This window comes from Silurus aristotelis, assembly GCF_946808225.1.
Source record: "Silurus aristotelis genome assembly, chromosome: 26".
NCBI lineage: Eukaryota > Metazoa > Chordata > Actinopteri > Siluriformes > Siluridae > Silurus > Silurus aristotelis.
The window spans coordinates 12944023-12958004 of record NC_139599.1 but is presented as its reverse complement, the minus strand read 5'-3'; the positions used below and the strand labels follow the sequence as shown (position 1 = coordinate 12958004).

Below are 13982 nucleotides of genomic sequence, written 5' to 3'. Positions count from 1 at the left end.
AATCAGACCCTTTGCTGTGACACTCATATATTTAACTCAGGTGCTTTCCATTTCTTCTGATCATCCTTGAGATGGTTCTACACCTTCATTTGAGTCCAGCTGTGTTTGATTATACTGATTGGACTTGATTTGGAAAGCCACACACCTGTCTATATAAGACCTTCCAGATCACAATGCATGTCAGAGCAAATGAGAATCATGAGGTCAAAGGAACTGCCTGAAGAGCTACGAGACAGAATTGTGGCAAGGCACAGATCTGGCCAAGGTTACAAAAAGATTTCTGCTGCACTTAAGGTTCCTAAGAGCACAGTGGCCTCCATAATCCTCAAATGGAAGACGTTTGGGACGACCAGAACCCTTCCTAGAGCTGGCCGTCCGGCCAAACTGAGCTATCGGGGGAGAAGAGCCTTGGTGAGAGAGGTAAAGAAGAACCCAAAGATCACTGTGGCTGAGCTCCAGAGATGCAGTCAGGAGACGGGAGAAAGTTGTAGAAAGTCAACCATCACTGCACCCATTCACCGGTCGGGGCTTTATGGCAGAGTGGCCCGACGGAAGCCTCTCCTCAGTGTAAGACACATGAAAGCCCGCATGGAGTTTGCTAAAAAAACACCTGAAGGACTCCAAGATGGTGAGAAATAAGATTCTCTGGTCTGATGAGACCAAAATAGAACTTTTTGGCCTTAATTCTAAGCGGTATGTGTGGAGAAAACCAGGCACTGCTCATCACCTGTCCAATACAGTCCCAACAGTGAAGCATGGTGGTGGCAGCATCATGCTGTGGGGGTGTTTTTCAGCTGCAGGAACAGGACGACTGGTTGCAATCGAGGGAAAGATGAATGCGGCCAAGTACAGGGTTATCCTGGACAAAAACCTTCTCCAGAGTGCTCTGGACCTCAGACTGGGCCGAAGGTTTACCTTCCAACAAGACAATGACCCTAAGCACACAGCTAAAATAACGAAGGAGTGGCTTCACAACAACTCCGTGACTGTTCTTGAATGGCCCAGCCAGAGCCCTGACTTAAACCCAATTGAGCATCTCTGGAGAGACCTAAAAATAGCTGTCCACCAACGTTTACCATCCAACCTGACAGAACTGGAGAGGATCTGCAAGGAGGAATGGCAGAAGATCCCCAAATCCAGGTGTGAAAGACTTGTTGCATCTTTCCCAAAAAGACTCCTCGCTGTATTAGATCAAAAGGGGGCTTCTACTAAATACTGAGCAAAGGGTCTGAATACTTAGGACCATGTGATATTTCAGTTTTTCTTTTTTAATAAATCTGCAACAATGTCAACAATTCTGTGTTTTTCTGTCAGTATGGGGTGCTATGTGTACATTCATGAGGAAGAAGAATGAACCTAAATGATTTTAGCAAATGGCTGCAATATAACAAAGAGTGAAAAATTTAAGGGGGTCTGAATACTTTCCGTACCCACTGTATATATACGTACAGTCTGAAGATTTCAAACATTTCTTAAGCTTTTAAACACACATATATATATATATATATATATATATATATATATATATATATATATATATATATATATATATATATATATATATATATATATATATATATATATATGTATATATATATATATATATATAAAAGCTTAACAAATGTTGTGATGTTGTGAAATTTTTTGACTGACTTTTTCTTGTAATGTCCAGTTTCTCTTTAAATATCCAGCTTGTAAATGTCCTTGTAAGTGTATCTATGACCAAATTAGTTTTTCCTCTGTCTCACACAATTATATTTGAGCTTGTGCAGTTTGCAGCAGATGCGGTTTGCTGCCGCTGACTAGTTTACCATCTATCCATCCCTAATCATCTAATTAAAAGATGTGAAAATGCTGACATGATCATACACCTGCTAGAAGGCAACAGCAACATGGAGTTTGAGCTGAAAAAAAAAAAAAAGTCACAGTGCTGAGTCTGGTGGTCTTACAATACTTTCTGTTGACCCCAGCAACACGAATAGTCTATCAGGAATAACTGAATTCGTGGACAGAAATATATTGAAACGTAAGCCAGTGATTCTGATTTGGTAGAGTCTGATTCTACTGTAGTTCAGGCCAGCAGAGAAGGCCTTGCTGGCCCACCATGGAGAAGAAGTTGGTAGATTTATGACCGAAAACACATTAAAAGGATTAACCCTCTAATCACCTCCTTTTCTGTGAAAACCTTGATTTTATATATGGTGAAAACGATTTTGACAGATTTTGAAAGATCTAAAGAGTAACATCGCAATTATAAAAGGGCATCGTGCCATGTTGCTCTAGCAATATTCTACACCAATATTCAGGAGAAATGATCTTATACTGTTAGATATTAACTGTTAATGTTAATATCCTGATAACAATGGAGACATTATAGCTTTCTGTTTTCACTACACAAATTTTGCACTTGTTCCATAGACCAGCCACTTGAGGGCGCTCTAATTCTAATTTTTCAAAACAGGATTTAAAGTACATTCAATCTCCAAGCTCCTTTAATGTAATAGTAGACACTTAAACATGTCACGTTTACGCTTCCCAGAGGTGGAAATATTAATAATTGTATTTGTAAATATGTATTAAATTTAGCCATATGCATTATGCTCTGCCACTGTTGAACCTTTGAGCAAGGCACTTACTGTAATCTGCTTAAGGGTCTCTGTACCATGGTGTGCCCTGTTCTCTGACTAGCTGGGTTATGTGAAAAATGACAATTTCCCTTCAGGATTAATAAAGTACTCAAAATTTCATAAATAAGAAATTAATTAAAGAAGATAGGTCATCTTTTGTTCGCTAAGTTCTAAAAATGTCTAACATTGAACAGTTTCCTAAACATTTAGCAAAATTATTTTGGAAAAAGTTGTGAACAATGAAAAGCTTATTTATTATGGAATTATATAATAACTGATTTTATTTCAACGCTCAAAACATGTCCAATTAAAAAATGGGATATCCATCCAGTGACTATTTAAAAAGCCCAGTTTAGAATACAATCATATAATTTTGCCATTGAATTTAAAATACATGTAAGTTCTATTAACTTGTTAACATGAAAATGCTTTTGGTCCTTTCCTAATACCAGCATCAGATGCACCACCTAGTTTTCCATGTTTTTGTGTGAGTTTCTTTCCCAGGTTTTTCAGTTTCTTCTTGCGGTTCAGAAAAACGCAGGTAGACAGAAGCAACTATGCTGGTTCGCATAAAAAAACAATTTTTTTAGGCAAACCAGCTTAGTTGCTTCCATTGACAGGCCATGCATTTGGTACCTGGGACTTAAGTGCAGATGTACTCGACCTAATCCACCTTTTAATACAACCACTATCACGTCACAATTAAAGAAACCATCAACACTATACAAAAAAAGCAAAAAAACAACGCGTTGCATTACAGAGAGAGAGGCATTTCACATATGGGGGAAAAATAACAAAGCAAGAAACCCAGTTAAGACTCCAAACCTCTACACTACAACCGCAACTGTGCCACCTACATCATCTGGAGCAGTTCAAAATTAAAATTTGTCCAATAACCTGACAAAAACATTTAAAAAAATACCAGTGGTATTGCTCGTATTCACTGGTCTGGAAGTGGAGAACAAACCTTTTCCCGGGCTGATACAAGATTCGGAGTTGGCCGACCTCCTCACAATGTCTAGCTTTTCTTGAAAATGTATTTTTATGTCCAAATCAATTTCTCGTCCTCCGTCAGCCTTTGTGGGCATAATAAAGTCTAACTCAGATGTATTAATGTGTGCAGATCTGCACACATATTTTGCCAGTCGAACTTGTACTTGTACTTGCTGTAACAATTTTCCTCTGACCAACCAATCAGAGGACGGAAAAATGCTGCCGCTATTCTGGGCCCTGTGAGGCCCTGTGAGGCGAATTTAAAATCTGATTGGTTAAAGAAACAGAAACATTGCTAATATAGTCTAAGGTACATCGGCCAGCACAACAGATTCTGAAGGGCCTGTTTTCGGCTTCTTCCATTAGGGGTTGCCACAGCAGTTAATCGGTCTCCATACTACTCTGTCCCCTACATCTGCCTCTTTCAAACCAACTACCTGCATGTCTTCACCACATCCATGAACCTTGGTCTTCCTCTTTTCCTCCTGCCTGGCGGCTCCATCCTAAGCATTCTCCTACCGATATACCCCATGTCCCTCCGCTGCACATGTCCAAACCATCTCAATCGCGCCTCCTTTACCTTGTCTCCAAAACGTCCTACATGCACTGCCCCTCTAATAAACTAATTTCTAATCCTGTCCGTCCTCGTCACTCCCAACGAAAACCTCAACATCTTCAGCTCTGCTACCTCCAGCTCCACCTCCTGTCTTTTACTCAATGCCACTGTCTCTAAACCAAACATCACAGGTCTCACCACAGTCCTATAAACTTTCCCTTTCACTCTTGCAGATACTCTTCTATCACAAATCACTCCTGCTATCACTCTTCTCCACCCACTCCACCCTGCCTGCACTCTTTTCTTCACTTCTCTAACACACTCTAGATTACTTTACACAGTTGACCCCAGGTACCTGAACTCCACCACCTTCACCACCTCTTCTCCCTGCAACTGCACTACTTCACTGCCCTCCCTCTCATTCACACACATGTACTCTGTCTTACTCCTTTCTCTTCAGCGCGTACCTACACCTCTCCAGGCTCTTCTACTCTCCCTACACTCACCACAAATCAATCATCTGGAAACATAATAAACTTTATCTATGACTCTGACTGACATAAAGGACATCACGAAGACTTCTGTCTGACCTCATCTGTCAACCTGTCTAACCTGCAAGCAGCAAAGGGCTCAGAGCCGATCCTTGATGCAGTCCAACCTCCACCTAGAACCAGTCTGTCGTTTCCACTGCACACTTCACTGCGGTCACACTGTCCTCATACATGTCCTGCACCACCCTCACATACTTCTCTGACACACCTGACTTCCTCATACAGTACCACAGCTCCTCTCTCCACCCTGTCATACGCTTTTTCTAAATCCACAAACACACAATGCAACTCTTTCTGACCTTCTCTTTACTTCTCTGGTCCTACTGACTTTACACTCTTCATCCTCTTAATCAAGTCAAGTCAAGTTTATTTTTATAGTGCTTTTCAGAGCAGCTTTACAGAATTTAACAGTTAAGGTGAATGATGTGTGTTTATCCCTGATGAGCAGCCATGGCGACTGAGAGACACATGAGGAAGAAAACCTTATGATGAACCAGACTCAAAAAGGGGAACCCATCCTCATTTGGGTGACAAATTATTCGCTGCTCTCACTTCCTCCTTACTAATCCCATCCACTTCCTGCTTCACCATATCCACATCATCCAACCTTTTCTCTCTCATTTTCCTCATTCATCAGCTGCTAAAAATACTCCCTCCATCTTCTCAACACACTCTCCTCACTAGTCAACACATTTCCATCTCCATCCTTTATTGCTCTAACTTGCAGCACATTCTTCCCAGCTCAGTCTCTCTGCCTGGCCAATCAGTACAAATCCTTTTCTCCTTCCTTAGTGTCCAACCTCTGATACAGCTCCTTATGTGCCTTTTCCTCCATTTGCCACATCCCTCTTTACCTCCTGCAGCATCTCCTTGTACTCCTGCATACTTTTCTTATCACTCTGTCGATCCCAAATCTGTTTTGCCAACCTCTTTCCCCTTATGCTCTTCTGCACTTACTTATTCCACCACCAGGTCTCTTTGTCCTTCTTTCTATTTCCAGAATTCACAATAAGTAGTACCTTTCTAGCTGCCTCCCTTATCACTTCTGCAGTAGTTACCCAATCATCCAGCACATCTTCACCACCACCGAGCCCCTGTCTGACCTCTTCTCTGAATCTCACACTACACTCTTCCTCCTACAGTTTCCACCATCTTATTCTTCTTTCAGTCCTCACTCTCCTCCTCTTCTTCTACATCTCCAAAACCATCCTACAGACCACCATCCGATGCTGTCTAGCTACACTGTCCCCTGCCAACACTTTACAGTCTCCAATCTCCTTCAGATTGCATCTCCTACATAGAACATAGTCCACCTGTGTGCACTTCTCCGCTCTTATACGTCACCCTATGATCCTTCTTCTTAAAATAAGTATTTACAACTGACATTTCCATCTTTTAAGCAAAATCTACCACCATCTGACCTTCCACATTTCTCTCCTTAAGGAAATGATCACCTTTTTTCCCTTTACCAACATGCTCATTAAAGTCTGCCCCAATCAATAATCTTTCTTTTCTAGGTTCACTCTCTACTACTTTATCTGACTCACTCCAGAACTTTTCTTTCTTCCTCATCTCACAACCCACTTGTTGTGAAATTTTATTGGAAGGCATGGGATTAACTTTCACTGTTATGCGGATAAAACCCAGTTAACGTATAAATCTCATCAAAACCAGACAAAACATCTTAATTGTCCAGGTTAACTGTGTTAAAGAATTAAAAGACTGGATGACGCATAACTTTCTATTAATAAATTCTGATAAGACAGAGATTTTGCTCATCAGCCCAAAAACCAGTACACAGAAGCTCCTGCATTTTAACCTGCATTTAGAAGGATGTACTGTAACTACTAGTTTAACAGTAAAAGACCTGGGAGTTATTTTAGACACCCACTTGTCTTTTAAAAATCATATCAACCAAGTTACAAAAACAGCCTTCTTCCACCTTAGAAATATTGCTAAACTAAGAAACATATTGTCTATATCTGATGCAGAGAAGCTCGTCCATGCATTCATGACCTCCAGACTGGACTATTGTAATGCATTTCTAAGTGGATGTCCTGCATTATTAATAAACAAGCTACAGTAAGTTCAGAATGCAGCAGCCAGAGTCCTGACAAAGTCGAGAAAATATGACCACATAAACCAATCATACAAACTATCATATCATCCCCTACACTGGCTACCTGTTAAGTTTGGAATCGACTACAAAATATTGCTACTTACCTACAAAGCCCTAAATGGTTTATCTCCCATCTATTTATCCAATCTTCTAACACTCCACAATCCATCACGCTCCTTGAGATCCCAAAAAAATAGATTTTTAGTAGTTCCCCAAAATAGCAAAGTCCACTAAAGGTGGTAAAGAATTCTCACATTTATCTTCTAAACTTTGGAATAGTCAATAGACAGTGTTTAGGGCTCAGACACACTCTCCCAGTTTAAGTGCAGATTAATTTGATCCTACAAATAACACCCATCACATATCATAACCTTGTGCTCCATTACATCTGATCACATGCACATTATCAACTTGTGCTTGTTAATATCATGAACAGCAGCTACACTAATTCCTCTCCATTGCTTCTCTTTTTTTACCCATCCTGAGGCATATCGAGGTTGCGCCAGCTCCAGTCACGTTCCACCTAATGAAGATTATGGACCTTTAAAGAAGCAGATGCCGACCAGCAAACATCCCGAACTATCTAGAGACGTACCAGCGCCATTTGGATCCCACTTCATGTAGAGATTGGACATTGGACCTTTTTGAGGGTTATAATGTCAACTGACTGTATAAGACTGTAGAAAGGACATTACTCACAATCTTACATTATGGTGCTCATATTAGTTCTCACTCCCTCTTGTTTTGTATTGCTTTAAGATTCATAATCACACTCATGATATCACCCAAATGAGGATGGGTTCCCTTTTTTGAGTCTGGTTCCTCTCAAGGTTTCTTCCTCATAACAGTTTTTCATTGCCACAGGTCACCCCAGGCTGCTCATTAGGGATAAATACACATCATTCAGCTTAATTCTTAAATTCTGTAAAGCTGCTTTGAGACAATGTCCATTGTGAAAAGCGCTATAGAAATAAACTTGAACTTGAACTTAAACTTGTGGAGCATAAGCACTGATGACATTTATCATCATTCCTTTAAATTCCAGCTTCACGTTCATCACCCTATCAGAAACTCTCTTCACCTCCAATACACTCTTACTGTACTCTTCCTTCATGATCACCCCTACACCATTTCTCTTTCTATCCACAACATGAAAGAACAGTTTAAACCCACCTCCAATGTTTCTGGCCTTACTCACGTTCCACTTGTTCTCCTGAACACACAACATATCTACCTTTCTCCTCTCCATCATATCAGCTATCTCTGTCCCTTCACCAGTCATAGAACCAACATTTAAAGTACCAACCTGAACCTCCACTCTCCTACACTTCTCCTTTTCCTGCTACATCTGTAGACGTCTTCCTCCTCTCCTTCTCCTCCTTTGGCCAACAGTAGCCCAATTTCCAATGGTACCCTGTTGGCTAACAATTCCTGTGGCGGTTGTTGGTAACCCGGGCCTTGACTGATTCGGTATGAATTTCTGGTTTGATTTGGCACATTTTTTACGCTGGATGTCCTTCCTAACGCAACCCTCCCCATTTATCCAGGAATAGAGTTTCTGATGAACAGGAAGCTGGAGGTTGAAGGCGTGATGAATAATGTCATCAGTGCCTAAGCTTCACAAGTGGGTTGTGAGATGGAGGAGAAAGAATTTTTTATATTTATTGTTAGATGAAGTGGTGGAGCGTGTACTTTGGGAACAAAGATTACTGATTAGGGCAAACAATTTTTTTTGCATTATTGTATATGTCACTTTGACTCTGGACTGTCACTTTAATTTGGGACTGGCACAGCACAATGTCACTTCATGTCACTTATACCCTCACATGGACACTTTAAGGACAAATTACAATGGATCACTTTAATCTGTACTTCTGTCAATATCTCCAAAATGTTTGAAACCACTTACCACTTACCTAACATGCAACATTTACTTTCTGCTCATGGCCCTAAATCTAGTTTTGGCCCTCCACAGAGGTTTGAGCACCTCAAAAATCCAAAAGCAGGTGTCTCATATTTTTTTGACGAAAATACTTTATTTTGTTGGGTCGGTATGTATAAAATATAAATATGTTTATATAGGGGAGGTGTTAGCGTGATGGCTATGGCATTGGACTTTGTATCTAAAGGTTGTGAATTCAAAGGCAGATCTCTGAGCAACCCTGTAGCTTCTCAGTTGTATAAATGAGATAAATGTAAGTGACTCTGAATAGGGGAATCTGCCAAATAATGTAAGTATTATATATGTTTAATAATACAGCCTGTGTAATATAAATCAATCAGAAAAACAGAATCATTTATTGATCTTTTAGGCAAATTGTTTGGTTGCAGTTGCTCACAGTAAAAGCCAAAAAAAAGAGAGAAAATATAAATATACATACAAAGTTATATATAAAGTGAATGCAATGTGTAGCAACATGAAAGGACATTTGAGGCAGAAAGTCAGTAATAAAAGTTATTGCAGATGCAACTAATGAATATTACAGCAAATTATTATTATTGCCCAAAATAAAAAGAATAAAATCTTTTTGTGTGTGTGTGTGTGTGTGTGTGTGTGTGTGTGTGTGTGTGTGTGTGTGTGTGTGTGTCACGTGACTCGTCGAGCTCAAACCAGGTCGCAAAACAACGGTCATTTTTTGAATTGCGGTGTGTAAACATACACAACAACGTCCCTGCGCGGTCACGTGACAGAACTTTGCTCCAATACGCTCGAGATTGTGCTTTGATATGCAAATGAGCTCCGCCCCACGGCCCGCGTGCCAACCTGCTCGAGCAGGAGGAAGCTCTTGGGAATTGTTCGGGATTTTCGAAGTGCGGTAACGGGTTCGGTTCTGAGTGTCAGTATTTAGTTAGAATTCTGTAATAAAATATTTAACAAACCAGAAAAAGGTCGGAGGGGCAAGTTTGGGGAAAGAATAAACATATATTTATTAATATTTTGTTTATTTTTGGAATCCTTCCTCCTTTTATTTGTCCTGCTCCACAATGCGTGCTGGTCTCCGGTCCTCGGTTACACGCTGGGACATTTTAGAAGAAACGGACACGTTTGGTGGATCTCGACCCAGCGCAGATTTAGGAGTGGAATATCCTGTTGACGTGTGGATTGTTTAGTTTATTTTCTGAATATAAATATCTATATTTTTCCTGAGTTTGGGGAGAAAATGCCTGGCCGGAACAGGTACAACCTGGTGGATGACGCGGCGGACTCGCGCGTGCCGCTGCACAACGACGAGGCGTTTCAGCACGGCATTAATTTCCAAGCCAAGGTGAAGCCAAAAGCGAGTCAAGTGCTTTTGCGTGGACTTCAACTTATTTGCATTTCATTATTGCACGCAGCATTTGGGATTTTTTAACATCCCTCGAAGAAAAAAACCCCAAACAAGAGTGGAAAAGAATCTTTTCAGAAGTAACCTGAGCAGGAAAAGCTCGTGCATGACTCTGCTTTTCATACTATACCATATATATATATATATATATATATATATATATATATATATATATATATATATATATATATATATATATATGCAATGATTTGTATATTTCGATTACAATCTTACACACGGTTTACATAAAGGAAGATCCAGAGCAGGACATATACATGCATATATCACTGACCAAGTCAAATCCAAGTTATCAATGAATAAATATTTGTGGCATGCAGTCCAATTCCTGAATCAGACCACGATCATCTGCCACAATACATGTTTTTGAGATGTGCATGAGAAAAATTAGGTCTTTTTTTTTGTTTCCTCAAACTCTGGAAGCGGCTGCTTTATTGTTCAATATTACAATACTCACTTTTCAGACAATTTGATATCATTTTGTAGACAATAAATGAAATCGTGGAATTAATGTTAGTTTTTTAGGAAACCTACATTCACCATCCACCTTAATGGCAAAACTGTAAACCTTTGCATTCATGAACTTAACCAATCAGCCAATCATGTGGCATTGCATAAAAGTGAAGAGCTTCAGCTAATATTCATATGAAAAAAATTAGAATTAGAATTAAAAAAATAAAAAAAAAAGTAAAAGAAGGACAACAGAGTATTTTCAGAAACAGTTGATCTTACAAACAATTTTAGATTTTACACAGAAATGGTGCGAAAAACAAAAAACATCCCACCTGCAGAGAGTCGGCAGGCCGAAACATCTTGGTGCTGGGAATGATCAGACTGGTCTAAGATGCATAGAAGTCTATGGCAACTTATATAAGCATCTCAGGATACATCAAACCTAAAGGTGTATGGGATTAAAAAATAAACAAAAGATAGCATAAGGTTTCACACCAGTCAGTTATGAACAGCAATCTGAGGCTGTTGGGGGCACACACTCACCTAAAGTGGACATTTAAAGATGCAGTGGGGGCATGATTATTGTTTTCTTTATTTTATTTGAGCATATGCATAGTTTCTGAGAGAATGCATACCAAACATTGCAGAAAATCTATTAATAATTACTTAACGATTATTTCCACAGTGTCAGTGTTTATCCCAAATTGTGTGGTGGAGGATTAAGGCGCTTTTTAGATTTTCATCCTTTACACTTTTATCCTTGGGAGGAACGAAGCTTTCATGCAGATTCGAGATCTTTTTTTTTTTTTTTTGCTGTGGGCAAGGATTTAAAAAGGTTTGGAGAAGGTGGATGATAAGTGGAAGTGGATTTGATCCAGAATAGCTTATCACAGCTTTCCCAAATGTTACTAAAATATATAGATATATTTAACAGATCATGAGATATATTTTGGAAGATCTCTGAGGAATATCTGATTATTAGATTTTCTAAAATGTAGGACGTTTTACTTTAAAGTACAAAAAAAAAAAAAAACCGCAAAGAAAACTTGCTTTTACCATTCTAAAGGTCTTTTGGCTTCGGTTTCTTAAAATCACAGACGTGTCTGATGCAATTCAATTCCAAGGTGTTGATTATAGTGTTCGAAATTCAGGTATATTAGCGGTACAGACCAACTTAATAACTTCTGATGTTTCATCTGCATGTCAATTAAAATTTCCTATTCGTATAACACTTTTAGCAGGAGGTGCGGCAAAGTAGTAGTCTCGATCTGGATCTCTATTCAGTAAGTCGGAAACTGTGGCAAAAAAAAACAACTCTTGAAATAAAAGAATAAACAGGAACTTATTCTCTTTTGGGTGACTTGTACAGGATCTTGGTTAAGAGCATATTGCCAGTAGTATGTTTGAGATGATCACAAAAGTAATTCTTTAGATTTTTAAGTCGGTTATTCTAAATGCCTGAAGCAGGTAGTGAATCATGAGTGCAAACAAAGCCAGACAAACAAGCAGCCGAAAAAGCAGTGGAAGGTAAAGGGCAAGGATCAGGCCCCAGTGCTATTTCTTTCAGGAAACAGCAGGAGATGTTTGCTAGGATCTGGCACACCAGGCTTCAGGAGTATAGTTCAACCAGGAAAGATGAATAGGTATGGTGAGAATGAACAGTGGCATGAAATGATCAGTGTGCAAGTGGGAACTCGGTTGATGAATATCTATGTCTACATCGCTGTCTTGTCTTGCAGTCATGGGCTGTGGATATCGACAGCAAGAATAAGGTCATGAGTACAGGCTGTTTCTCTCCAGGGTTGCTGGGATTATCAACCTTGATAGACTGAGGAGTTTGAAAATCTGGAAGTCTGACTCTTTTGCATTGAGCTGGTGATTGAGTGACCTGGCTGTCTCTACTTGGGACCAGGATTTAGACCGAGGAATGTTCTGTAGAATGAAAATAAATGACAGGAAGGTGGTACACAAACATGGAAACTTTGCACCTCATTACTTCACTGTCTCAATCCTTGTACTGTTGATTGAAGATGGTGCTCTACCGTGAGCATTAATAAGAAGTGTGTGATGGTCTTTTTTTTTCAAAGCAGCAAAGGTTTATTCCCTTGTCCTTTTTGAACTACACTAGAATCCCCCACCTGACTACCCCCCCCCCCCCCGCTGTTAAAAAAAAAGTTAAAACTCTGTAAATTTTACTTTTACATTTTACTTGAGTAGATTTTCAGACCAGTATCTTTACTTGTACTTATGTAAAATGTCATTGAAGTAACAGTATTTTCACTTGAGCGGAATATTTGATTACTCTTTCCACCTCTTTTCTTCTGACTCCTTCCTAAATTTTCCTACTTGCATTTGTGTGTTACAGTATATTGGAAGTCTGGATGTCCCGAGACCCAACAGTCGCATGGAGATCGTGGCTGCTATGCGGAGAATCAGAGTAAGTTCACACCCTTGCTGCTGGGTGTCATTTTTTGGGTTCCTCTGCAGGTGCTGTGTTTTTGTGGCTTGGCTTCCTCCAGCAGTTTGAATGTGGTTCATTAATAAGTAGTTGGGGGGGGGGGATCTCCTTCCACTTCATCATCTCTATTAAACGCACCTTTGGGCATGTGCATGCATGTGTGAGTAGGTGGTTCACCTTCAGTCTAATTTGCGTAGTGGTGTTTGCTCATTATTGTTCTCGAGGGTTTACTGTACATGCACAGAACAAAACCAAGTGTGGATAAATGAGATTAAAGCCCGGTGCACTTACACGCACATGCTGTCATTTCTATGCAGAGGTTATGTTTAGAACAGAGCTTGTGAAAAATACGGTTGTAGTAACACAAAGTCAGTGTGAGTTCTCCTTTAATAGAAGGGTTTTGCATACTGGGGACACGGAACATTGGAGTTTCAATGATTCTTCTCATGTAAATTCAGTGAAAGCTGAATATTTTGTTCAAGGGGTTGGAAAATGATGAAAATTGACATAAGTTTAAGGTTACAAAACATCTACAATGATTTTGTTTGATACTAAATCCAATTTGTTCGAATTTCAATGTTGAACCTTTTTGTTTTTTTGAATTATACCGTACATTCGATTCATATTTAAATAATAATTTCCATAATGGCACATTCCAAAACAGTTTGTTTATATTTCAATGGTTATATTTCATGAGTCTTTTACCAATCCGCCTCTCTATTTCTCTTTCATTTCTATATTCGAACATAATGGGCAAAAATGCAGGCAGTTTCTGCTTTTTATTAGAAAGATTTAATTTGAAGTTTTTCTTTTACTCAGTTTGAGGTTTGTAAGTAACTTTCGATTGAAAAATACAAACATTTCACATGATACGACTAAAG

General features: G+C 39.4%; 1 protein-coding gene across 1 annotated transcript in view; it reads left to right on the top strand.

The window, feature by feature from the left end:
• The first annotated feature begins 9588 nt into the window (after positions 1 to 9588).
• The window catches only part of LOC310720805 (carboxyl-terminal PDZ ligand of neuronal nitric oxide synthase protein), a 54321-nt gene continuing 49927 nt past the window's right edge, over positions 9589 to 13982 (top strand). The window contains exons 1-2 of the mRNA XM_083531892.1: positions 9589 to 10112; positions 13009 to 13080. Of these exons, the coding sequence (XP_083388018.1) occupies positions 10008 to 10112; positions 13009 to 13080 (177 nt within the window). The 5' untranslated portion in view covers positions 9589 to 10007. The remainder of the gene's footprint in view (positions 10113 to 13008; positions 13081 to 13982) is intronic.